Source organism: Onthophagus taurus, chromosome 11 (genome assembly GCF_036711975.1).
Source record: "Onthophagus taurus isolate NC chromosome 11, IU_Otau_3.0, whole genome shotgun sequence".
Taxonomy (NCBI): domain Eukaryota; kingdom Metazoa; phylum Arthropoda; class Insecta; order Coleoptera; family Scarabaeidae; genus Onthophagus; species Onthophagus taurus.
In genome coordinates, this window is record NC_091976.1 from 8428413 (window position 1) to 8453797 (window position 25385).

Here is a 25385-nt window from a genome sequence, read left to right on the forward strand (position 1 = left end):
TTATGCACTTTGAAAATGTGTTGAAAACTGAGAGTTGTCAACTGCACTACACTTGCTACACTAGGAGTATTTATAGCAAGTGTACCAAACACAGCTTATGATTGATAATGATCCAGTTTAATTTAATGAGGTTAACTTACGAGACCTGTCATTACTTTTGACGTTTTACCGTTAGATGGCGTGTACTATAGTCAGTTAAAATCATTGAAAAGTGATTTTTTTAATTGAACAATTTTGTTTATCGGAAAAAAATCCGATAAGCAAACACTTTTAGACCTAGTTCTAAAAGCTCTTTGAATCGTTTTGGGGCCCCATGAATTACGGGGCCCGGGTGCTACGCATCCACGGCACCCCCCCTATGGCTGGCCCTGGTAGTATCTAAAAGTCGGCAACGCCTACGTCACATTCATGCCATGCATGCGCAAATGCCAATTCTCCCACATTTAGGTTTGACAACGCCGCAATTTTCAAGTATCATACGTTTTCGCGCCGTTTACTGGCAATTTACCCCCACTTCTGCATGGTCTGTCCCAGGGGGGTGAAGGTAGTATCTAAAAGTCGGCAACGCCTACGTCACATTCATGCCATGCATGCGCAAATGCCAATTCTCCCACATTTAGGTTTGACAACGCCGCAATTTTCAAGTATCATACGTTTTCGCGCCCTTTACTGGAAAATTACCCCCACTTCTGCATAGTCTGTCCCAAACACGCCACACGCGACACAGACGCGCCAGTAACACAATCGTGATGAAATAACCGCGAAATAACCGTTGTTGTGAGGTTATGTGATATTAATTTTAAGGTAAGCTCTTTTAATTAATTTCTTATTAATTTTTCGATTGCTGCATTGTAATTTTCTTGTATTGCCATGTCTAATTTCGCCGCATCATCCTTATCTAGAAAGAACTGGTCCTGTAAATACCCTTCCTGCCAAAACGCCTATTTTACTAATAACCCAAACAACCCCAAATGTCATAGATTCCCTAGAGATCCTGTAGTGTGTGAACCCTGGAAATCTTTATGTAACTTAAATAAATCCGTTAAATCCCTAAACCTTTATGTATGTCAGGACCATTTCTCCGACTCGGATTACAACAACCCTAAAAAATCTCTTTAAAATATAATTCTCTCCCAAAACCTTTTCCCAGAGATCCCGTTTCGAATAACTGTACTACCTCTGAAGTACCTGTGGTACAAACCAGTTTACCTACCATTTCTGTTCCTGATATTGGCGTTGAATCTGGAGCGGTTTGCCATGATAACTTAGATTTTTCTTATCTTTTAGAGGATGTGGAGGCAACAAGTGTTTCAAAGTTGCATGATAATTGTTTAGAACCCCAACGGAAAAATGGTAGAGTTCATCGCAATACAATGTCAAAATTGTCTAAGTTAAAAGGACAGCTTAAAAATGCAAAAGCTGAGTTGAGCTGTGTAAGGAAACTATATAACGAGGGCCGATTTGAGTCTATCGAAAGTACTTTGAATGCTGTGACGAAGGAATTTATTAATTCTCAGTTACGGAATTCAAGTAGAACACCTTCGGGTAAACGATGGACTTTGGATGATAAAGCATTTGCTTTGTCAATCTATAAAAGGAGCCCCCGGTTGTATCGTTACCTTCAAGTTCATTTTGAGTTACCTTCAATAAGAACTTTTTAAGGCGTGTTGTCCCATATTCCATTTAAATCCGGTTTAAATGCTAACGTTTTGGAATATTTAAAGTCTCAGGTTAGGGTAATGGCAAATGTTGATCGAATGTGTACCTTAATCTTTGATGAAGTACAGCTGAAAAGTGGTTTACACTATGAAGCTCATGAGGAAAGGATCTCAGGATTCGAAGATTTGGGTACACTTGATAGTAGCAATAAAATGGCAAACCATGCTCTGGTTTTCATGGTCAGGGGAATACAAAAAAATTACAAACAAGTAGTTGCTTATTATTTTGTACAAAATACCATTGCAGCTACTTCACTAAAAAAGTTAATAGTTCAAATTATTGTTGAATTGCAACATATTGGTTTGAAAGTTGTGGCAACTGTATGTGATCAGGGTCCTACTAATGTAGCTGCTTTAAATTCACTTTGCGGAGAAAACGTTCACGTATTTGATGTAAATGATCAGAAAGTATGTACGATCTTTGATGTTCTCCATTTACTCAAAAACACATGTAATGCACTTTTGAGATATAATGTCGAGTATAGGGGTAAAAAGTACGCAAAGTTTGAACATATTCGGGGTGCATTTAATTTAGATCAGCAGCGTAGAACTTACAAGCAGTTGCCGAAACTGAAAGCCGAATATTTTAACTTTGATAATTCTTTCATAAAAATGAAGGTGAAAGTGGCTGCAGCTCAGTTGAGTCATACAATTGCAGCGTCTATCGAGACTTTTCATGTGACTGGAGACTTACCTGTTGAGGCTTTAGACACAGCGGAATTTGTTGATACCGTAGATAAATTGTTTGATTCACTGAAAGGGTCGTCTCGATATCCTAAACACGGTAAAGAATTTCGTAGGGCGTTGGCCCAAGACTCTCCTCATTTAAAATTTTGGTCGGATATTGAAATTAAGCAATGGAAAATGATTGACAATAAGATTGGTAAGGACTGCACAAATTATGTGCGATTTGTCAAAGGGTGGCAGATTACCATCAGGTCAATTATTTACCTTTGGCAAAATTTAGTCAGTCAAGGTGTCTCATTTCTTTCATTGAGATCATTAAATCAGGATCCTCTGGAGAACTTGTTTTGTCAAGTACGCCAGCATGGTGGGTTTAATACAAATCCTACGTGTCACCAGTTTGTGGCTGCCCTAAAGACGATCGTAGTCAACAACTTTTCAGTACCCTTAACAAGGGGAAGAAACTGTGAAGATGACTACTGTGAATCTTTAGGAAGCCTTCGTGATTTTTTGTTATATTCTCCAGAGTTCTTCATCTGATGATCGCGTAACTGATTTTCATTTGGATATCGAGTACGACTCCGAGCTTGTACAAAATAATCAAGCAACAGCTTATGTGGCGGGTTATTTTTTGAAGAAAGTGGACATTCACGACTGTCAATCTTGTCGAGAGAGTCTATTTTGTTCGGAAAGTAATCCAAATCACTTGTTTACTTCTTTTAAGGAGTACACGAATGATCCACACTTGCAATATGCAAGTGATCGGCTTATTAAGATGATAGATTCTTCTATCCATGAACGATTGTATCAGTTTCTAGATAAGTATGGTCACTTGCATCCAATCGAACAAATGTTTAAAACTTCTAATGTTGAATTCCTTAATTCATTTTATTTTTGTTCTGTTCACGATGATGTTAAATTAGCTATTGTTAATAAGTGTATTAAATTAAATATTTACAAATATTTACGCGATAGAAATACTAAGGAATCTAACAATAGAAGACATAAAAAATCAAAATTTACATAGTTTTTATTTAATCAGAGTGATATTTTTTATTGTTTTTATTTCATATTATTTACCCATGGATCGAAACTGATCCATGGATCCTGGGACCATGGAATAAGGAATAAGTTTGAACATGGAGAAGTCCCATATACTCAAGAGGAGTTTTTTATTTAGAATAATTTATTAATTTTGTTGTTAGAATGATATTTTATTTATTTCTTATACTATTTATTTTTATCATATGTTGATATTTATTTTATTTGTTGGATGTTTATTAAGTTTAAGTTTTATACAATGGTTATTAGGGCCCTCAAAATTCTATTTTGTCGGCGATCTCACCAATTCAAATGAAGAAAAGAGAAACGAGCCTAGAATGGAACCCCTTGGGTGGTTTGAGAATGGTTTCATTCTCATTTTGAGAATGATTTCATTCTTTGTGGAAGACCATTCGCATTTTTTATATCAATTTATTAAGTTCTGAGTTTTTAATGTTAACTTATTTACACAAATCAATTTCATTGAATGCAATTTATATTAGATGTTTATGTTAAAAATTAATTTTTCATATTTATTTGTAAACTTCTATTAATCGTATGATAAGAGTAAATTTCTCTCGCTTTATAAAAGTAAGTTTCTACGTTAATCATTTGTTATGTAATCATTTTGTTTTATAAGCATCGTTAACAAAATTTACCTTCTTAAAATTGTTTTTTGTATAAGAACAAACTTCTGTGTTACAATTAGTTTATCATTTTTACTGTAAACTTTTTTGAATTGTTCATAGACACATTTTCCTTTACAACAGTTTGAATTTAAAAAAATTTTTAAATAAAAATTTATTTTATAAAATTGTTTTCTGTATAAGAGTGAATTTTTATGTTTAAATTAATATATGTTTATTGTAAACTTTTTTTTAATCATTTTCAAATATTTTTGTCTTTAAAACAAATTTGAATCTAAAAAATAGTTTGTATGCAACTTTAAAAGCTTGTTAAAATTATTATTTTTATTGAAAATACGTATATTTTTGTTATATTTGCTCTTACTATCAATAAAAAAGCAGTTCACTTTTAAATTTGTGTTTTATTTCTGATTTTTTTAAATAAAAAAAATAATAATAATAGAGTTGACCAGTTCAAATTTCGCGCCTAGTTGTGCCATGCAAAAGTGGGGGTAAAATGTGTTGCTCTGATTTTAACATGTAGTTGGCGCTTCTTCTATATATCTGTTCTGTCGCTGGATTGATGCTTTGGGACCATTGAGGTCTTATATATAATCTAGAGAGCGTATGTGGTGGTGGTGGGGGTAATCAGAAAGTATAGGTTCAAGTCTCTATTGTACCTACAATTATAACCTCATAATTCTCATAAACATATTGTTATTTTTATTAAAATTTGATTTTTATTGAAAGTTTTCAAATTCTTTTCGTTTCACATATGTTTTTTATAATTTGGTAGGTTGGACGAGTATTTACAACAGTCCATAAAATGTTTCTGGTTACTTGACTTGGAATTAACAATTAAAGACCTCGGTGTAAGAAGGGGACAACTCCTTGTCTTGATAAATGGAGCTACTCCCTTCTTGCACCGAGGTCTTCAATTGAAGTAAAGTTTATTATTAAGGACTGTTCAGTTTTTTTTTAAATAAACTAACTATTATTTATAAGCAAAGGTTAACACGATCAGAATTGCTTTAAATATTTTCTTCTTAGTTTATGTTAATTATAAGGGTTATGGCTAAAAATTATTAAGTTCTTTTAAAATATCATATAATTAATAATTATTTATCAATAAAAAATTAATGTTTTGTTTTGGTTATTATTTTCTGTCTTTCCAGTTTATAATAATGTAAATTCTTGCATATATATCAGACTTTCGAATTTCCCGCTAAGTTGGTACATCTAACATGGCGACCTTTCTGGCTTCATTTTAGGCGTGGTGGGGACAATAGCATACGCACTCTAGATTATATATAAGACCCACAGAGTATACAGAGGCCGGACTCCGGCTAATAAATTGACACTCCTATCTATCCTTGTTCAACTAATGAAAACTTCGTATGATACTTTCTCTCTCACATAAACTGAATCGATGTAGATGGCGCAATGGTCACGTTACAGTAGTATTTAAAGAAACCAATAGATGGCACCATTTATTTCAAAATTTTTAAGTCGTAAACTCGTAGAGTTTAAAGAAGGCAATAGATGGCGCCATGTATTTCAAGTCGTAAATATGTAAATCCCAGAGCTACGTCCAGTTGGTCCAGTTCTATGAGAACTTGCGTGACTTGCTTATTCAGCCATTTAAAAATTTGTATCTACTTCATCAATCTTTTATCTGTGTCTTGTTTAATTATTGTGTAGTTTTGCCTGTTTATCGTTTGATTATTACATAGATTTGTTTAGTAGATTATTTGTTTGTATACCTTAGTTTTCATTAGTTTATTACCATAGTTCGTTATCTTAGAATTAGTTAGTTTTTAAGGCCTAGTCGAGTTTTATAGTAGAATTTAGTTGTAATGGATAGGAATTGCTACATTTGCGGACGTTCGGTAGAGGAAGTGGTTAAATTATTTTCTTTTCCATTAAATATCAATAAGTAAGTTTATAAATTTAAGTTAGATAAATTTTTTGTACTAAATGAAAATCTACTTTGATATTTTAGACAGCGATCATGGAATGAGTGTCTTGGTATACCAGCAGAAAACACATATTCTAGACGAATGAGAATTTGCAACAATTATTTTACAATGGAAAGCTTTATGTTGAATAAGACCCCCTTGACCTTAAAAAGAGATGCAAAGGCTCTAAGAGTGATCATGAATGTAAATTCTAATTTCTTACTTCTAATTGCTTCCATTTACTTTTAGAATTAAATTTACAGTTCTAATGACATTTTCTTTATTCAGGAAGCACACTGTGGTATCGTTGAATTTGGATACACTACAACACGTTGTAACGAGTGAATCGCTTAGACAGCCTGAACTGGAGCAAGATAATTTAACGGATTCTGTCATAGTAAGTTTTACTTTTATTTTCACTTTATCAGTAACATTGATAGGATACCATATTATGCTGAGAGCTGTCAGAAATAAATATTAATTAATTTCTGTGCTGGTTATTGTTATTTTTAATACATTATCACTTTTTACTGAAGAAGGTTTTTTTACTTTGTAATGTAGGTGGGCATTTAATAATAATAATAATACATGTTTATTGATGATGCAACAAAAGTGCAACAAATCAAAAAAATATATATTTAAGTAAATAAAATCATGATCACTGTAAAATTATCAACAAAAACAACCGGATTTGTGTATAAAATAACACTTTGTATATTTATAGGAGTTAAATATAACAAAAGACGCTGCCATACCTTCCTCCGCTACAAATCCAACAACAGAGTCAGTATTTAAGAAGAGCCAGTCTAGTGCAACAATCAAAGAAAAATCACTGCGACGAATTTTAAAGAAGAAAGAGAAACAGATCCGGAGACTTAAAAAGAATTATGAAAATAAAACCACATTAGAACCACTGAGAGATATGTTAAGCACACCAGAATATGTCTGCCTGAAGAAGTATTAACTACAAATGACATTCAAGACTTAATTTTGTTCCTTTTTGTTTTGTTTTAATTCTTGTCTTGGTCGCTCTGTTACTTTATTCTACTCACTGAAATATTGTTCCTTTTTGCTTTGTTTTAATTCTTGTCTTGGTCGCTATGTTATAATTTATTCTGGTCGCTGAAATATTGTTCTACTTGATACGAACAGAGACAAATAAAAAGAAATATTAAAGTTTATATAAATTATTAATTTGAAAACAATAATTACTTTATAAGTAAAACAACATTTTATCATTAATTCTGTCTACTGCTCGTTTTCGCTGTAATACTTTTAATTTTAGTCGCTTTGTAGAATTTTTTTATTCTGGCTGTCTTAAATCTGTTGTTTGCAACTGCAATTTGTATTCCTAAATTTGTCTAGAAATTTATTTGACTTATGGTATGTTAGAATTTTTCATGGGTTTTCCTCTAGCCTTGAAGCAAATGCTTTACCATTGTACAAAAACGCCCCCATGAAAACGATTAAATGTAAATATTTGTCTATAAATATACATAGATTTGTTCTTCTGAAGTTTGCATTTTTATTTAATAATATTTTATTAGTTTTTTTTAATAACAAGTTTAAAAAATCACTGTTTTCATCTTACAACTTGTTCAAGTTTTGAGATGAAAATTTTTGATATTTTGGAACTTGTTATTAAAAAAAATTTTAAAGAGTAATGAGATTTATATTCAAACGAGCATTCAAATTCCCGCTCGTATTTATCGATCCACTACACTACCGCCATCTACATCGATTCAGTTTATGTGAGAGAGAAAGTACCATACGAAGTTTTCATTAGTTAAACAAGGATAGATAGGAGTGCCACTTTTATTAGCCGGAGTCCGGCCTCTGTATACTCTGTGATAAGACCTCAATGTTTGGGACATTGACCACGAAGCTGTATGTGATGTATACCCGAAAACTAGTTTTTATCGGACTCCAAGAAATGGCGAGATCACGAAAATAAACTAAAAGTAAAACTTATCACCTCAAGACTTTCGAAATACTGATCGCGAACAAGACGATATTATTCACTTCACGATAAAAGTTTACACAATTTCGGCTAAGTTCACTTGCAGTAACTGTATAAAATAACACTTTGAATGGGAGTGACGACCAAACACGCTTCAACAGCACGCCATCTTTTTCACGATCCAATAAGAATAAGTTATTATCGTATATATTATCGTATAAGAATCGTTAAAAAATAAAACCAAAAATTTCGTCTTTTAAACATTATTGCAAATTATTCGGAAACCGTGTAATAAAAAATTTATTTAACATGATCACCACCTGGCCAAGTAGGGTGGCTTAGTACATATCGAATTTAGGGATTCTCTCTTGAAATTTAGGTATCAAAAAAACCAATACCACAACCGATGGGACACCCGGTACTTATTATATACAATACCAATACAAGACAAATCTGTTATATCCACAAAGGAAGAAATTTAAAAAATCGTATCTCAAGAACCGATTGAGATATTGCAATGAGACAAAATTGATTTTAAAGCAAATTTAATCTAGTTTTAGTGTGCCTGAAATTATTTCTTAATTTCTATAAATCTCTTTGTTGTATTGTAATCCACCATTCACTTTTAAATTCCATTTTGTATTGATTTAACGTTTATTTGATTAATAATAAATAATAATTTAAGATGTGAATATTTCCTGTTATTTATATAAACGTTGTTTAATTGCCGAAAGGTGACAACGAAAACCCTCAACAGTTGCATTTTTTTGATTTCAACTCTGTTTATTTGAACGATCATTCAAAACAATGAAAATAAAAAAATCATGTCTTAAAAACAAAATCAGATATTGCAGTAAGATAAGTTAAGTTTAAAAGAAAATGTTATTGGTTTTCATCGCTTTGTAAATCGTAGCGTAAATGTGCTATGGAGCGACCAGTATTTATAAATGTTGATAGCCAAAATAAGTTGGTGTTGCTGAAATTATATTAATTTAAATCTTGTTATAAACGGTAAATTATCTTTTACTAGGCACATCATCATTGGAAAGCTTTTAGGGTATTGAAGGGTATATTTCCTTATAGCGCTTTACTCACGCAGAATAAAACCTTATCGAAATAACGGAGCCGCAATGTTCTATAATATGTTTATAGAAGGCAAAATTAAACTAATTGTGAATACTATAACCACAGTATATATAACAGACAGTCGGTTTGGCGGGAAGACATGCGCAGCCCTCATTACGCTGGTTTAAATCTTGCTAATCGATAGTGTGTCTGTGAGGTTTGTTTTTGTGCAGAGCCGTAACGATAAGTGTAAAGATTAAAATAAAATATCAAACATTATAAATAATGACGTTATTAGTTATATAGTATATAACTCAATAACTAATGTTTTTATCAGTTCAGAAATTTAATTGCGAATAACTTTTTTAATTTAATATTTTCGACGTTTTAAATATTTTTAATGCGGACCTGTTGTGTTTTATGCCAGCATAATGGCTTCGAGGTAATTGAAAATCAATTCGCCACATCAAACGTGCCGCCACTGAGTGAGAGTACTGTCTGTTATATATACTGTGCTATAACACAAGAATTTTTATTGTATTAAAAGAAAATACATAGTTAGTCGCATTCTATTTAAAATACACCATTAATCTTTAATAATGTTTAGTACTTGTTTCTGTTAATATCGTCAGAGTTAACGAAATTCGCATTTAATAAAATTTTATTCATCATATTGCTATCAAGTTGAAGTGGTGATTATCCGAAACTTGATTTTATTTGATATCACTGAAAGTAGTTGAGGAAAGGTGTAAACATTATTTTTAACAAAACTTATCGATGTAGTGATGTTACGCTTATTTATTGTAATTTTCGCCCTTGCCACATTGGCACAATGCTAATTCAATACGAACATATAAATGAAAATAATAATAAATGTATTTCTTGAACACATAATTTTTTTTGTTTGTATCCTTACGACGACAGCACTCCACCCTTTTTCCGGGCTCATACATGGCTGAAATTAGCGAATCGCGTATATCAATTTATAGGTATTAAACAGATCTCTTCTTTAATGAGAGCCCTTTATTTAAAGAGTTCTAATCAAATAAAAAGGTCTCATAAAAAAACAGTCTATTCACCAGTAACTTTGATTGGAGCTCTGTTAATACAAATTACGAATTCAATTTCTTATTTATTAGAAGATATGAATGAACAACCTATTAAAGGAGTTTTCATGAATTTGAAGTTCTTCTTCTTCTCCTGATCCTTATACCTAATGGCGTCGGATAAATCTTTTTGCTATTCCTCCATCCACCTCTTCCACTCCCTCCGGTTCCTGGCTAATTCTTTTATATCTGCTAGTCTTCCCTCTCTTCTTCCCAACTTCTGTTATTCTTTCCTCCCACCTGATGTATATCTTGTTAAAAAAGTGTGAAAGAGAATAAAGAATAAAGTGGTCGTTAAATGGTTAGGATTCGATTCATCCTTTCGATCCCTTCGATAAAGATAATCGTTTAGATTTACATGTTTTTCAAAATATATGTAGATTTAGTTTGTAATTTTTTAAAATAAGTTATGTACTGTGTTTGGTTATGCTGAAGTATTGTATGTAAATAACTTACATTAAGGACCTTACTCCTGAGTTAGTCGAGTTAGCCTTGTTTAGGGAATTTCCGCTCTGATTACTTAGCAGTAGCACACATAAAATTAATAACTTCTTCTCTAACTTGAAAGATCCAACTTCTACACAGGTCAAGTCTAACGTAGTTTACAACATTGATTGTTCCTCCTGCTATAATGTAGACGGGGAAGAACACCACCGCCACCAATGTAATGTAGGCGGCGGAAAGGGACCGCCGCCACCAATGTAACGGGTGCTGCCGCCAATGTAACGTGGACGGGGTAAAAGGAACACCGCCACCAACGTTATGCGGACGGAAAATGAAAGAAGTACGGTAGCGTGTACTTACAGAAAAAGAGAAAAAATTATAGAAGATTTTTGAGATGCTGCCACCAGGCAAGTTACGTACTTGGCCGAACGGTTTAAGAAGTTAATGAGTAAAAGGAGGGAGGATCGTAGCCCTTGTGTTGAAATTGAAATAATACGAAACAGGAATTTATATAAAAAAATATTAACAATCAAATTAAGAAAAATAAAATATAAACAAAAAATAAACTGATCAGGCATGCTTACGCAAAATTGAAAATGCTGTTTGCTCATAGGCAAGTCTTGAACGCCGATATTAAAAAGAATCTTTGCGAGTCTGTAATTTTATCCAACTTTACATACTGTGACACAATTTACGGCCACTGCCTGTTGACCGATGATGCGCGACGTATTCAGGTAGTTCACAATTCTTGTATTCGTTTTATATTTGGTATACGCCGACGTCAGAGAGTATCGTATAAGCTGGGGGAGTTGAAGTGGCTGAGTATGTCAAGTCGTCGTCAGTTACATTTTGGTTGTTTTCTTTATAAAGTTGTGTCAAGTAAGCTACCACCTTGTACGGCGTAAGGACCTCATCGATATTCCTCGTCACCGTACCCAATTGTTCAAGAGGTCTTTTAGTTATAACGCGGCATGTATTTTGAATAAGTACAGTCTGCTTTTTGCTCAACCATCGTTTCGCACTTTTAAAGAGTCTCTGCGTCTTAAATTGCTTAATGACTAGCGCGTCGTTCTACCTTCAACTGGAATTAGTGTATATATATATATATTTTTTCTTTTTAGTTTGTTAGGGACATTTATTAATTTTTATTTGTTTAGGCTCTTCATTTTTTATATTTTTTTCGTTTTTTACTTATCGGCCACGATAATTGTTTCAGGTTGAATTTAATTTTGATTTGTTATTACTTTATTTTGTTTTTTTTATATATTTCTTTTTTTTTGTGTATGGGATTTCCAGGAACACCAGGGTGCCATAATTTGGCTTACTGATGGAAATACCCTTTGGCAAACTCTATACTTAGTTATTTTAATGTATTACTTATATTGTAGTATTCTTTTATGCCAATAAACTATTATTATTATTAAAACAACCAAAAAAATTAAGTTAAAATATTAAAGAAGAAAAAAAAACTAATTGAACAAATTTTGGATAACGGAACGTTAATTATGGATACAAATACTAGTGATGGTTATGAGTTTCAAGAGAACAATAGTAATTAATTATGCTTACTTATTCTACGCCACGACGACGCTTTTCCACCAGGATTCGGACGCTTCAGGAGGTGGCTTCAAGGCACAATTTCGATAGGAAGATTCGATTTCTTTAACAAATTACCCACCACAAACCACCAGGCGATAAAGCTGACTTAAGCAAAATAATTATACAAAACGCAATTTAATATACAGGGCGGTTTGTTACATCACCCCCTTCCTCAGAAAAGAATGTGTGCCCTGAGGTGCCATTCCTTTTCGCGTTAATCCTTTACAACGTAGAAGAACGTACAACGCTTAAAATTAACCCTTTTAAAACCTTAAAACTAACACCATTAAATTCTTCAACGACACCCACTTCCAAAGTTCCTAAAGATCACTTTCATACTACAATCCCTTTCACTTGAAAATGGCGGTTTGTTACACTGCCATTTTTCCTACATTGAAATGACTGGTCAGAGAGTCATATCAAGAGTTCAACAACATCAAAGAGACGTAAAAAATAACAGTACTCGTACTGCTTTGTGCTCTCTGAGAATCTCTCTGTAAGAGGCAATTTATAGGTATGTGCTACATAAAAACCACGCCTAACGTTTTGAACTTCGTTATTGACTTGGAGGCTCTTAGTCCTTCTTATGCGGAAATATTACAAATAGCATCTAAAAAATAAGGCTGTTAATTGTAGTTAGGTTTCCGTTAGTCATTTAATTTGTATTTTTGCCTATATTTAAGTTCAATGTGAACAGATCCGGACTATGCCTGGTTATCTGTTGTAGGAAGGTGGTGAAATAAAGACGAGTAGATAATTAATTCATACTAAATTTTATTATACAAATTTTTAGTTTATATACAAAACCTTAAAACTACAATGTGCGATTGATTCCAAAACAATCGTGTCTTATTTACAAAAATTAAATTAACAATTATTTTACGTCCTCAATTCTTGTTTGAGCACTGCCGATATCGATCCTTAATCGGCAATTGATCGATGGACCTGCTGAGTTGCAGCACTTCGTCAGGTGTTGTTGCGACCGCTAACTGGGTCGGTTCGAACCTTGCGTTATCATTATTTTAATTTATTTCCTAATTTGTTTGTAATATTAAAAAAATCTTTTTTGTTTAATTAAGATTAAACACAATGACATAGTAGCCTCATAGTTTCTAATTAATATTTAATCAGTTGCTGTTTGGGTTGCCTATGTGTTCTCTGATTAATCGCGTGGGTGGTTGGCCATTTTCTCTCTCATCTTTTAATGTGTTTTCGTCGGCTGTCTTTTTAGATATTAACTGTTAATTTTTACTGCTTGTACCTTGTTTGCAGTTTTTTTGGGCTTTAGTATGGTGTTGCCCTTAAGTTGTGTTGCCTTTAAGTCAATTGAATTAGTAAAAATTTTGTCAAATTAAGTTGATAAGTTTATAGTCCTCGCGCCACACCTCATTGCTTTGATTGTTAATTCTCCCTTTTCCAGCTCGACAAATTTTTGAATAAACACATCTTATGAAACTAACGAGAACATAGTTTCCCTACATCATTGGAGTTAACAACCTTTCCTGTTAAGAACTTTAGTGCTTAAATTTTATGTAGTACTTTGTTACTTCTTGTACACTCAAAAGCAATCAATTTCTGATACTTCAGGTATGGTTTTGAGGAATTTGATGATACATTGACAACTGCCACAGATAGATATAGGAATCTTTCTAATTGAGTTGTAGATAATTAAATTAACAACATACGAGTATACTTCACACATTATCCCGATCTGCTACAGATTCCGTCTCCAGATTTATAAAATTCCAAAAATTGATACCTTATGACCGCCCGTTTATGCAACTTTGTTCGTATTTCTCTTAATTTCATTATTTCCTTAATTAAACTTCCAATTTTCATATATTATACAACAAGACGATCGAAAATACTCGATAATACGAGACGTATTGCCTGAAACATCACTCGACCTTCGGTTTTTTAAGGCAATACGTCGAGATTCTAGTATTTTCGATTGTCTTGTTGTACATGGCTAGACTATTTCATGAATAAAAAATATAAACATTTTTAGAATTTTAATATTTTTTTAATAAATTACATTGATTGTTATGGAAACATTCATGGATGTATGTTTGGGATTCATGTTGCAAGTTTTAAATTTCAAATTTAAACTATATAAAAAACTTCTTACGTGCTTAATATCAATTTATTCCGAACCGGTTTCGAGCTTAGTCCATCATCAGCCGAATCTACGTAAAAGCAATCACATTATAATCAATTAAATATAATGAAAAACATAATAAAAGTATTACAATCATAAACTTACTGTCAAATAGTTAAAAAGAAACCCACGACGTCATTAAAACAAAAATAATGAAAAGAATACAAATTGAAATATATCAATCAATAATGATGTATGTTATTGTGAGCAATTAAAGTTAAAAACACAGTGTATAAATAAAATTGTATAGATAAAATATTTTAAAACACTTTAAAAAGAACGAAACGCACGAAACAAAACTTGACATGAGCACGAGAAAAACGACTATGAAACAGAAAAATAAAACCGTCGTTCTGAAATAATAGGATGCCGACGCAAAAAGCATTTATACCATTTTCTGCCTGGTCGGTTTTTGGTAAATTTATTAGGCCTATTTAATTTCTTTATTAACATTTGAACTGAATCCAAAAGTTGGAGTCTAGTTACAGGAAATCCGGCGTCGGCAACTGAACATATCCACTTTACCAAAATTTCCTCTTCGTCCTTTGTAAGTGTTGTTTCGGGGCCCATTCGGCAATCTAGCTCATACTTTCCTTCTAGTTTGTATTTAATTGTAGTCCGAGGAACGTTAAAGTTTTTACTGGCAGCATTTACTGATGAACCACGCTTTACTGCCGCAATGGCATTTTGTAAATCTTCCAGGGAATATAATTTTAATTTTTTGTGTTGGCGCGGCATTATTCTAAGAGAAAAAGATTGAAATAAGCGAAAAAATCGAAATGAGGTACAGTTTTATTTATTTTTAATAATTTATTGCGTCTGATGTTCCTGAAGTTGACATGTCACATGTTCTTATAGTTGGCAGGTATGTCAATTATTGGACCCGTCTGTCCTATATAACTCATTTAAACATATGTTGTCTTATACCATTCACCAACTAATTTTACCTTGAAAATATAAAACGTTCGCGAAAATGGTATTGGTCCTTTAGTTGACACCACTGTCAAGTATAGGAACTTGTCTGGAAGCAACAGTTCTAATAGTTGACAACCCACCTATTCTAACCTCAAACATGATTTTAGTTTATAATGTTAATAAAAACATGTATGTATATGCCTTATAATTGTTACTATACAGTAGGTAATATAGAAACAAACACAATAACATTGAAATAAATAATTTTTGCGTGTTACTTACCTTACACAAAACGCTAAATATCAGGAGATGTTCAATGAAGGTACTTACACTCGGAACTAATTTCGCGCCAATAGTTTCTATTGTGACCGATATTGCCAAATTTTTTTTTTTGCATGGAAGTACATACTTTAGAGACTAAAATAAGGTCGCATACATCAACCTATCATAAATACCATTCTTAATATCACGTTAACAAAACAAATTGTCAACTATTGGATCCCTGTCAACAATTGGGACACTCACCTTACATATTTTTAAAAATTTAATATTTTTTTAAAAATCATATTGATTGTTATGGAAACATTCATGGATGTCACGAAATCAATGAAATGTTAAACAAGCGATAATACAAAGGTTCGTATTATCGTTCTCCATGGTTACGGCCAAATAACCGCTGAAATACTCGCAATTGACGGAAAACCGCGAATTCTTATTGGCTGTTAACGATATGAGTGAAATAGTCAATAATCATTCATTTGCATTCTTGGAGTTTTTCGGATGCAACAAGCGTGTTCGGATGCGTCTCGACCGGCGAGACGATAGCAACAAACCGCTCAGCAACAAACTTTTTCCTTTATATTTTTTACCTACTTCTAGGGCCCATATCTTTGTTATCTAGAAAAATAGCGAAAAACTAAGCACACGGTTGGAAACCTTGGTCGTTTCTCTATCCTAAACCGAGTTTTCGTCCGCCCATATGTCGATAATAAGAGCAAGAAAAAATAAGAAACGTCGCGCTGCATTCAATTTACCTCAGAATTACCAAACTTCACGGCCTTGTGCAGCCGTTACCAGATGGAAATTCAATAAATGGTTTACGTATTTGGAAAGAGCTGACCCTGTACTATCTTATTCCGAGTTTTCGTCCGTCAATATCCGTCGGCGTCTGTAAAAAAACGCTCCTGAAAAGGAGCCTACAGTTGGCAACAAACTTTACTTTTGTATTTCCATCTACGTACTTTTCGGCCGGATATCTTTGTTATTTATCGCGCTAGCGGAAAACTAAGCACACAGTTGGAAAGCTTGGCCGTTTCTCTATCTTAAACCGAGTTTTCGTCCGCCCATATGTCGATAATAAGAGCAAGAAAAAATAAGAAACGTCGCGCTGCATTCAATTTACCTCAGAATTACCAAACTTCACGGCCTTGTGCAGCCGTTACCAGATGGAAATTCAATAAATGGTTTACGTATTTGGAAAGAGCTGACCCTGGACTATCTTATTCCGAGTTTTCGTCCGTCAATATCCGTCGGCGTCTGTAAAAAAACGCTCCTGAAAAGGAGCCTACAGTTGGCAACAAACTTTACTTTTGTATTTCCATCTACGTACTTTTCGGCCGGATATCTTTGTTATTTATCGCGCTAGCGGAAAACTAAGCACACAGTTGGAAAGCTTGGCCGTTTCTCTATCTTAAACCGAGTTTTCGTCCGCCGATATGTTGATAATGAGAGCAAGAAAAAATAAGAAACGTCGCGCTGCATTCAATTTACCTCAAAATTACCAAACTTCACGGCGTTGTGCAGCCGTTACCAGATGGAAATTCAATAAATGGCTTATATATTCGGAAAGAGCTGACCTTGGACTATCTTATTCCGAGTTTTCGTCCGCCAATATCTATCAGCGTCTGTAAGAAAAACGCACCTGAAAAAGCCCCTACCGATGAAAACACGCAAATATTTCTTGCACTAATAACTTTTCTATTTGACAGGGAGAAAACTCTACAACTGCTCTTTCCAACGATGTGTAACACACCGTAATCACACGTTTGCACAATCCTTTTTTCTGACTATGAACTACCTAAATCACGAATTTTTGCCGCAGCTAAACCACGCTTAGGTCAATAACTAACTCTCTTGTATGACGGGGAGAAAACTCTAGAACTATATTCATCTTATGGGAAATTTTCTGCTCTTTCCAACGGTGTCCGACGCACTTCGCTTACGCGTTTGCATACGCGTTTTTTAAATTGATGAACTGAGTTAAAATGCAAAGTTGGTAAAGTTACCAGATTCAAAACCATCAAAACACAATTCAACAATTCGAGTCTAAAATCACTCAAATTCTTCCAGATTCTGATAAAATAGGTGTAACATGAAATAATCTTTCCTTTTTGAACAGTTCAACATGTTTCTAAACGTAAAACTAAAACTAGAACTAACACTAGCACTATCACTAGAACTAACACTAGACCTAGAACTAGAAACTTTCGGGTTCGCTTCCAACTTGTTTTCTGAAGAAGATTGCAACATGGCACCCGAAACGTCAAACATTTTTTCAAAAAACGCACGGCTCAACCCGAAAGTTTCTAGTTCTAGGTCTAGTGTTAGTTGTAGTGATAGTGCTAGTGTTAGTTTTAGTTTTATTAACATCGGCCGTGAAAGCCTTCGTACATATATGTTTTTAAACGGTTTTAAATAAATTAAGAGTGAATGAAAAATTATCTGTCAACATGAAATGAAGTTAGAATTCTTTCTCGAGTAAAACTTTGTTCCAATTTTTCCTTCATCAAATAAGAAAGTTAGGGTAAGAAGTGATTGCGTTCTGCTACCTGTAGGTTGTCTTTCAGGTGCGTTTCTTTTACAGACGCCGGCAGATATTGACGGCATCTGTAAATGAAAACTCGAAATAAGACAGGCCAAGGTTAGCTCTTTTCGAATATGTAAACCATTTGTTGAATTTCCTTCTATTAACGGCTGCAAATTTTTCGCTATTTTTCTAGATAACGAAAATATTGGACCGAAAAGTAGACCGAAATACAAGGGGAAAGTTTGTTGCTGGGCTGAAAAACGATTGTGCAAACGTGTGATTGAGATGTGTTACATACCGTTGAAAAGAGCAGAAAATTTCCCATAAGATGAATATAGTTCTAGAGTTTTCTCCCCGTCATATAAGAGAGTTATTGACCCAAGCGTGGTTTAGCCGCGGTAAAAATTCGTGGCAGCGTGACGTTTCTTATTTTTTCTTGCTCTTATTATCAACATATCGGCGGAGGAAAATAGCGGTTTAAGACAGAGAAACGACCAAGCTTTCCAACCGTGTGCTTAGTTTTTCGCTATCTTTCTAAACAACAAAGATATGGGCCCTAGAAGTAGGTGGAAATATAAAGGAAAAAGTTTGTTGCTGGGCGGTTTGTTGCTATCGTCTCGCCGGTTGCGTCTCGTGCAGTTTGTTCTTTATGGTATTTTTTTCGTGGTAAAAAGTTTGCGAAGTGGTGTTTAATTAGTGTTGACACACTCGTGATAACATTCTTTCGTTTTTTACCGGTTGTATATCTTTCGTTAGTGCATGTATCTCCAATTATTTAATTTTATTGTCGGTATCAATTTGTTCGCATAAAAAACTAGTTTTTCCGATGCCTTCAAAACAGTGCGGGTCTTGCGGACAGCTGGTGGGGAGAAATAAAGCGGGAATTGACTGCGTGTCCTGCGATGTTTGGTTTCACGCACAGAGTATACAGAGGCCGGACTCCGGCTAATAAATTGGCACTCCTATCTATCCTTGTTCAACTAATGAAAACTTCGTATGATACTTTCTCTCTCACATAAACTGAATCGATGTAGATGGCGCAATGGTCGCGTTACAGTAGTATTTAAAGAAACCAATAGATGGCACCATTTATTTCAAAATTTTTAAGTCGTAAACTCGTAAAGTTTAAAGAAGGCAATAGATGGCGCCATGTATTTCAAGTCGTAAATATGTAAATCCCAGAGCTACGTCCAGTTGGTCCAGTTCTATCAGAACTTGCGTGACTTGCTTATTCAGCCATTTAAAAATTTGTATCTACTTCATCAATCTTTTATCTGTGTCTTGTTTAATTATTGTGTAGTTTTGCCTATTTATCGTTTGATTATTACATAGATTTGTTTAGTAGTTTATTTGTTTGTATACGTTAGTTTTCATTAGTTTATTACCATAGTTCGTTATCTTAGAATTAGTTAGTTTTTAAGGCCTAGTCGAGTTTTATAGTAGAATTTAGTTGTAATGGATAGGAATTGCTACATTTGCGGACGTTCGGTAGAGGAAGTGGTTAAATTATTTTCTTTTCCATTAAATATCAATAAGTAAATTTATAAATTTAAGTTAGATAGATTTTTTGTACTAAATGAAAATCTACTTTAATATTTTAGACAGCGATCATGGAATGAGTGTCTTGGTGTACCAGCAGAAAACACATATTCTAGACGAATGAGAATTTGCAACAATCATTTTACAATGGAAAGCTTTATGTTGAATAAGACCCCCTTGACCTTAAAAAGAGATGCAAAGCCTTTAAGAGTGATCATGAATGTAAATTCTAATTTCTTACTTCTAATTGCTTCCATTTACTTTTAGAATTAAATTTACAGTTCTAATGACATTTTCTTTATTTAGGAAGCACACATTGTAACGAGTGAATCGCTTAGACAGCCTGAACTGGAGCAAGATAATTTAACGGATTCTGTCATAGTAAGTTTTACTTTTATTTTCACTTTAGCAGTAACATTGATAGGATACCATATTATGCTGAGAGCTGTCAGAAATAAATATTAATTAATTTCTGTGCTGGTTATTGTTATTTTTTAATACATTATCACTTTTTACTGAAGAAGGTTTTTTTACTTTGTAATGTAGGTGGGCATTTAACAATAATAATAATACATGTTTATTGATGATGCAACAAAAGTGCAACAAACTAAAAAAATATATATTTAAGTAAATAAAATCATGATCACTGTAAAATTATCAACAAAAACGACCGGATTTGTGTATAAAATAACACTTTGTATATTTATAGGAGTTAAATATAACAAAAGACGCTGCCATACCTTCCTCCGCTACAAATCCAACAACAGAGTCAGTATTTAAGAAGAGCCAGTCTAGTGCAACAATCAAAGAAAAATCACTGCGACGAATTTTAAAGAAGAAAGAGAAACAGATCCGGAGACTTAAAAAGAATTATGAAAATAAAACCACATTAGAACCACTGAGAGATATGTTAAGCACACCAGAATGTGTCTGCCTGAAGAAGTATTAACTACAAATGCCATTCAAGACTTAATTTTGTTCCTTTTTGTTTTGTTTTAATTCTTGTGTGGTCGCTCTGTTACTTTATTCTACTCACTGAAATATTGTTCCTTTTTGCTTTGTTTTAATTCTCGTCTTGGTCGCTATGTTATAATTTATTCTGGTCACTGAAATATTGTTCTAATTGATACGAACAGAGACAAATAAAAAGAAATATTAAAGTTTATATAAATTCTTAATTTGAAAACAATAATTACTTTATAAGTAAAACAACATTTTATCATTAATTCTGTCTACTGCTCGTTTTCGCTGTAATACTTTTAATTTTAGTCGCTTTGTAGAATTTTTTTATTCTGGCTGTCTTAAATCTGTTGTTTGCAACTGCAATTTGTATTCCTAAATTTGTCTAGAAATTTATTTGACTTATGGTATGTTAGAGTTTTTAATGGGTTTTCCTCTAGCCTTGAAGCAAATGCTTTACCATTGTACAAAAACGCCCCCATGAGCATGAAAATGATTAAATGTAAATATTTGTCTATAAATATACATAGATTTGTTCTTCTGAAGTTTGCATTTTTATTTAATTATATTTTATTAGTTTTTTTTAATAACAAGTTCAAAAAATCACTGTTTTTATCTTACAACTTGTTCAAGTTTTGAGATGAAAATTTTTGATTTTTTGGAACTTGTTATTAAAAAAAATTTTAAAGAGTAATGAGATTTATATTCAAACGAGCATTCAAATTCCCGCTCGTATTTATCGATCGACTACACTACCGCCATCTACATCGATTCAGTTTATGTGAGAGAGAAAGTACCATACGAAGTTTTCATTAGTTAAACAAGGATAGATAGGAGTGCCACTTTTATTAGCCGGAGTCCGGCCTCTGTATACTCTGTGGTTTCACGCCAAATGCGTGTAGCTCTCCAAAGCTGCGGTCTCGGCGCTCTCCGCCCCAGGTTCGTCATGGCAATGTCCTAGTTGCCGCCCGTCTTCTAATCGTAGGAGAACTATGTTGCCGCATGACTTCGATAATCGATGTATGGCCTCCACTCCGACAATCGAGGCTGTTTACGAGATGGTTAGCGAGATACGTTCGGAGGTTAGATCTATGAAAACTAAAAATGATGAGCTAATGACCTCGGTTCAATTCTGCAGCGATCAAATATCTGATTTCGAAAAACTTCTCAAAGAAAAGTGCATGGTTATTGATAGTCTTTCCTCCGATAATGTATAATTGAGGAAACAGGTCGACACCTTGTCGGTTAGAGTTGCGGACTTGGAACAGTATTCCAGACGTAACAATCTGGACATACAGGGCGTGCCTGAGGCGGCCAACGAAAACATTATCGATGTTATAAATAAAATTAGCGGCTTTCTCGGGGTTCCGTTAAAATCTGATGATATTGATGCTATATATCGAGTACCTCACATTGGCGATGTGAGTCGGCCAAAGAACATCGTCGTGAGTTTCTGCAATCGCACCAAACGCGATTCTTTACTCGTCGCTGCCATTGCCAAGAAGCGCTCTCTTCCTAAGGGTTCCCGTCCGGGATTTTTGATTGATGGCCTATACAGGGTGATTCAAAAAACCGCTGACAGACTTCTAGGGCAGGTAGTACACCAAAAATATAACATGAAAAGTCCTAATATACATGGGGTCGCAAATGTCTCCTTAACGAGATATAGGGGGTCAAAGTTTCTTTAAAATTAAACATTATCTACAATAAAAAGCCTTTCTTTAAAAATATTGTCAACGCCATTGCTAATTTTGTCAAACTGGCAGTATTTTCGTGTAAAGTGATCAATTATCTATCAATAGGTCTCTTACAAAACTTCGATCAAAGCAATAGTTTTTAAGAAAAACACGATTGTAGAAAATTTGGAGAGCTCTAAGGAGAGCCAAGCGATCACTCTTAAAATCCCGCACGAACTGTCTATCAATTTTTTAGTCACTTACGCTTCTAAATTTTTTAATAATTTTATTGGTTTATGGTTCCTAAACTTTAACCAATGAAAATTAGTAGCATTTCCGCCTATTAAATCTAGGGTTATTGCTCGCGATAACGACGATGGACGTCGTCGTTATTGCGACATTATCGATTGCTTAACAATCGAACTGTATCATGTTCCGTCTATCCATTTCCTCACATCGAATTTCCTGTCTCAAATTACTCTTAACTTAAATCGAAACTTATAATAATTAATAACCAATTCATTAATAGAATTATTTCTAGATTATTACAACCTTACTGTAGCGAATAAAAAACTGTTCGGCGCCGCTAGGGCCACGGCTAAAGGAAATGGTTATAAATATGTCTGGACGCGCAATTGTAAAATTCTTGTCCGTAAAAACGACAGTAGCCGTGTTATCCAGATTAATTCCGACGGAGACTTGCGCAAACTACAGTAGCTCTCTTCATGTATAAACAACTTAGATATTTTCTAACTCGCAATGGCGCAACTAAATTCATTTCCCTCTACTATCAAAACATACGCGGCTTACGCAGTAAAGGTACTATTTTCTATACAAACCTACTAAGTGCGGATTTGGATGTTGTCTGTCTCACGGAGACTTGGCTTTGTCCCGGAATTGAATCTGCAGAGTATTTTCCCGATTCATATGTGACTTACAGACATGACCGACACATGAATGATGATTCGGGTGCTCGACGTCGAGGTGGTGTTATTGGCTGTGTCGAAAATGATCTCCAGTGCGGAACGACCGGGTTTGTTCGCGGACGTTGAAGCAGTGTATGTTGCGTTATCTAATGGCTCTTCAGTGCTTAATATATGCTGTGTTTATATTCCGCCGTGTGACAATGTTGCACTCTCGCGATTTTCCCGGTCCTTAGTTGATGTAATTGAGCGACACCCCAATGATGGTTTTCTCATTTGTGGTGGTTTCAATATCCCGAAAATCTGGTGGTCTTTTGACCCCGTTCGCCGTTACTGTGTCCCGTCCAGGGCAACTTCTGCAAGAGCTACAGAGTTCTTGGACTCCGTCTCCTTGGCTGGTTTATCCCAATTAAATCATCATTGTAATGACTTTGGTAACATTCTTGATCTTGTTTTTTCCTGTAATGTATTTCATTGCGAGGTGGATTTGGGTGATCATGCTTTGGTGTCGGAGGACCGTGCTCATACTACGCTAGATATATCATGCAAATTCTTAATTCCTAGAAATTTATCCCACTGTAGTGAACCAATATATAAGTTTAAAAAGGCATTATTTGATCAAATCACTGCCCTGGCGGGATTGTCTGAGCGGTGGAACCGTGGACGAGGCTGTTACTTATTTTCACGAAGTGCTATCTGACGCTTTTAAACTACTCGTAAACTATTCGTACCGCGCAAACGAGTCTTCGGGCTCGGTTTTCCGTACTGGTTCTCGATAGATACCACTATAAAAATAATTCGTGAAAAACGTAAGATGCACAAGAAGTGGAAGCGGTATAGAAATCGATTCGACTATTTAACTTTTTCCCTTTTGAGGGGTCGCTCAAAGTTCCTTGTCGATCGTGATTACCGCAATTTTATTGTTAGTGCTGAGAGCAGTATACGGCATGATCCCAAAAGGTTTTGGTCATTTGTTAGAGCTAAGCGCGCGACAAGTGACTTGCCTGCAGACGTTACGTTTGCCGGTGTCACTGCTACCGATGGTGCGCATATCTGCGACCTTTTTTCTCGTTACTTCGGCTCAGTGTTTAATGCTTCGCGGACCTCGAGCAGCAGCAATGGCTCCCGTTGTGGTGGCCCGCGTTTTTGCGACCTGCCTCTACAATTCGAGCAGGTTGAGAACTTGAAAGCTCTTAGAGCCGTTAACCCTTCCGGAGGGTCACGTGGTGACGGTATACCTCTTATTATAATAAAAAATTGTTGTGAATCTCTTAGTGAACCGTTATCAATCCTGTTCAATAGATCTCTGAAAGGCTGTATCTTCCCGCTAATTTGGAAGCAGGCCTCTGTGGTGCCTATTTTTAAATCTGGCTGTAGAAGCTTGGTCAAAAACCAATTTCTTTGTTGCCCTTTTTCGGCAAGATCCTTGAGAGCTTAATTTACAAACCTATTTTTTACACTGTAAAAAATATTTTGGACCCTCGACTACACGGTTTTTTTTGCTGGTCGTTCGGTAGAGACCAATCTTCTCGAATATACTAATTACATTTTGCATTCTTTCGATGACAACTGCCAGGTGGACTCTGTATACATTGATTTTAATAAAGCTTTTGATAAAGTTGATCATCTGCTCTTACTACAAAAAATTGAACATGTTGGTATACCCTACAGCATTCAACAGTGGCTTGCTTCTGTGGTGAGGCCGCCTCTGAACGATCTCGACCTTTGGTAATACCGCTGTCACCAGATACAGTATTTCGCGCTTCCTAACTCTTAGTCTGAAAGACCTCTAATTGATCTCAGCAAATCAATCAAAACTAAATGACAAGCGCGCGGTCACTATTTCAGAACCATGGGTTCTTGCACTAGGGCTCTGTCAGGAAAAGGGGAAAAGGGAAAATCAAAAGACAAGTGTTCTAACCACACTTAAACTATATTAACAAAATAACAAGAAATAATTGACAATGAACAAAATGAAGCTTAAAATCTACCTACGTTTATTTACGACCCGACATTACTTAAAAAGAGATATTTCTGAATCTAACCCCGACAGCTAATTCTCGTTGACAGATAGGTGATAACGCACACTGGCAAAGGTGAAGGTTTCAATACCAAACTTACACCAAATCCCCAATAAAAACACAAATTACCGACACGACCCGGATGCCCGAAGTGCAAAGAATGTTTACAATTGAAACTAAGTCACA

The 25385-nt window shown here is 34.5% G+C and overlaps 1 protein-coding gene and 1 long non-coding RNA gene across 2 annotated transcripts; both read left to right on the forward strand.

The window, feature by feature from the left end:
- The first annotated feature begins 6316 nt into the window (after window positions 1-6316).
- Window positions 6317-7542, forward strand: LOC139432175 (uncharacterized). The gene is made up of 2 exons (XR_011642041.1): window positions 6317-6424; window positions 6752-7542. It is a non-coding gene; the product is annotated as an uncharacterized lncRNA (long non-coding RNA).
- Window positions 7543-19452: 11910 nt separating this feature from the next.
- Window positions 19453-20619, forward strand: LOC139431977 (uncharacterized). Its single transcript, XM_071200303.1, has 4 exons — window positions 19453-19615; window positions 19682-19841; window positions 19926-20000; window positions 20329-20619. The coding sequence occupies exons 1-4, from the start codon at window positions 19536-19538 to the stop codon at window positions 20566-20568; spliced, it is 555 nt and encodes a 184-aa protein (XP_071056404.1). The 5' UTR covers window positions 19453-19535; the 3' UTR covers window positions 20569-20619.
- The last annotated feature ends 4766 nt before the right edge of the window (window positions 20620-25385 follow it).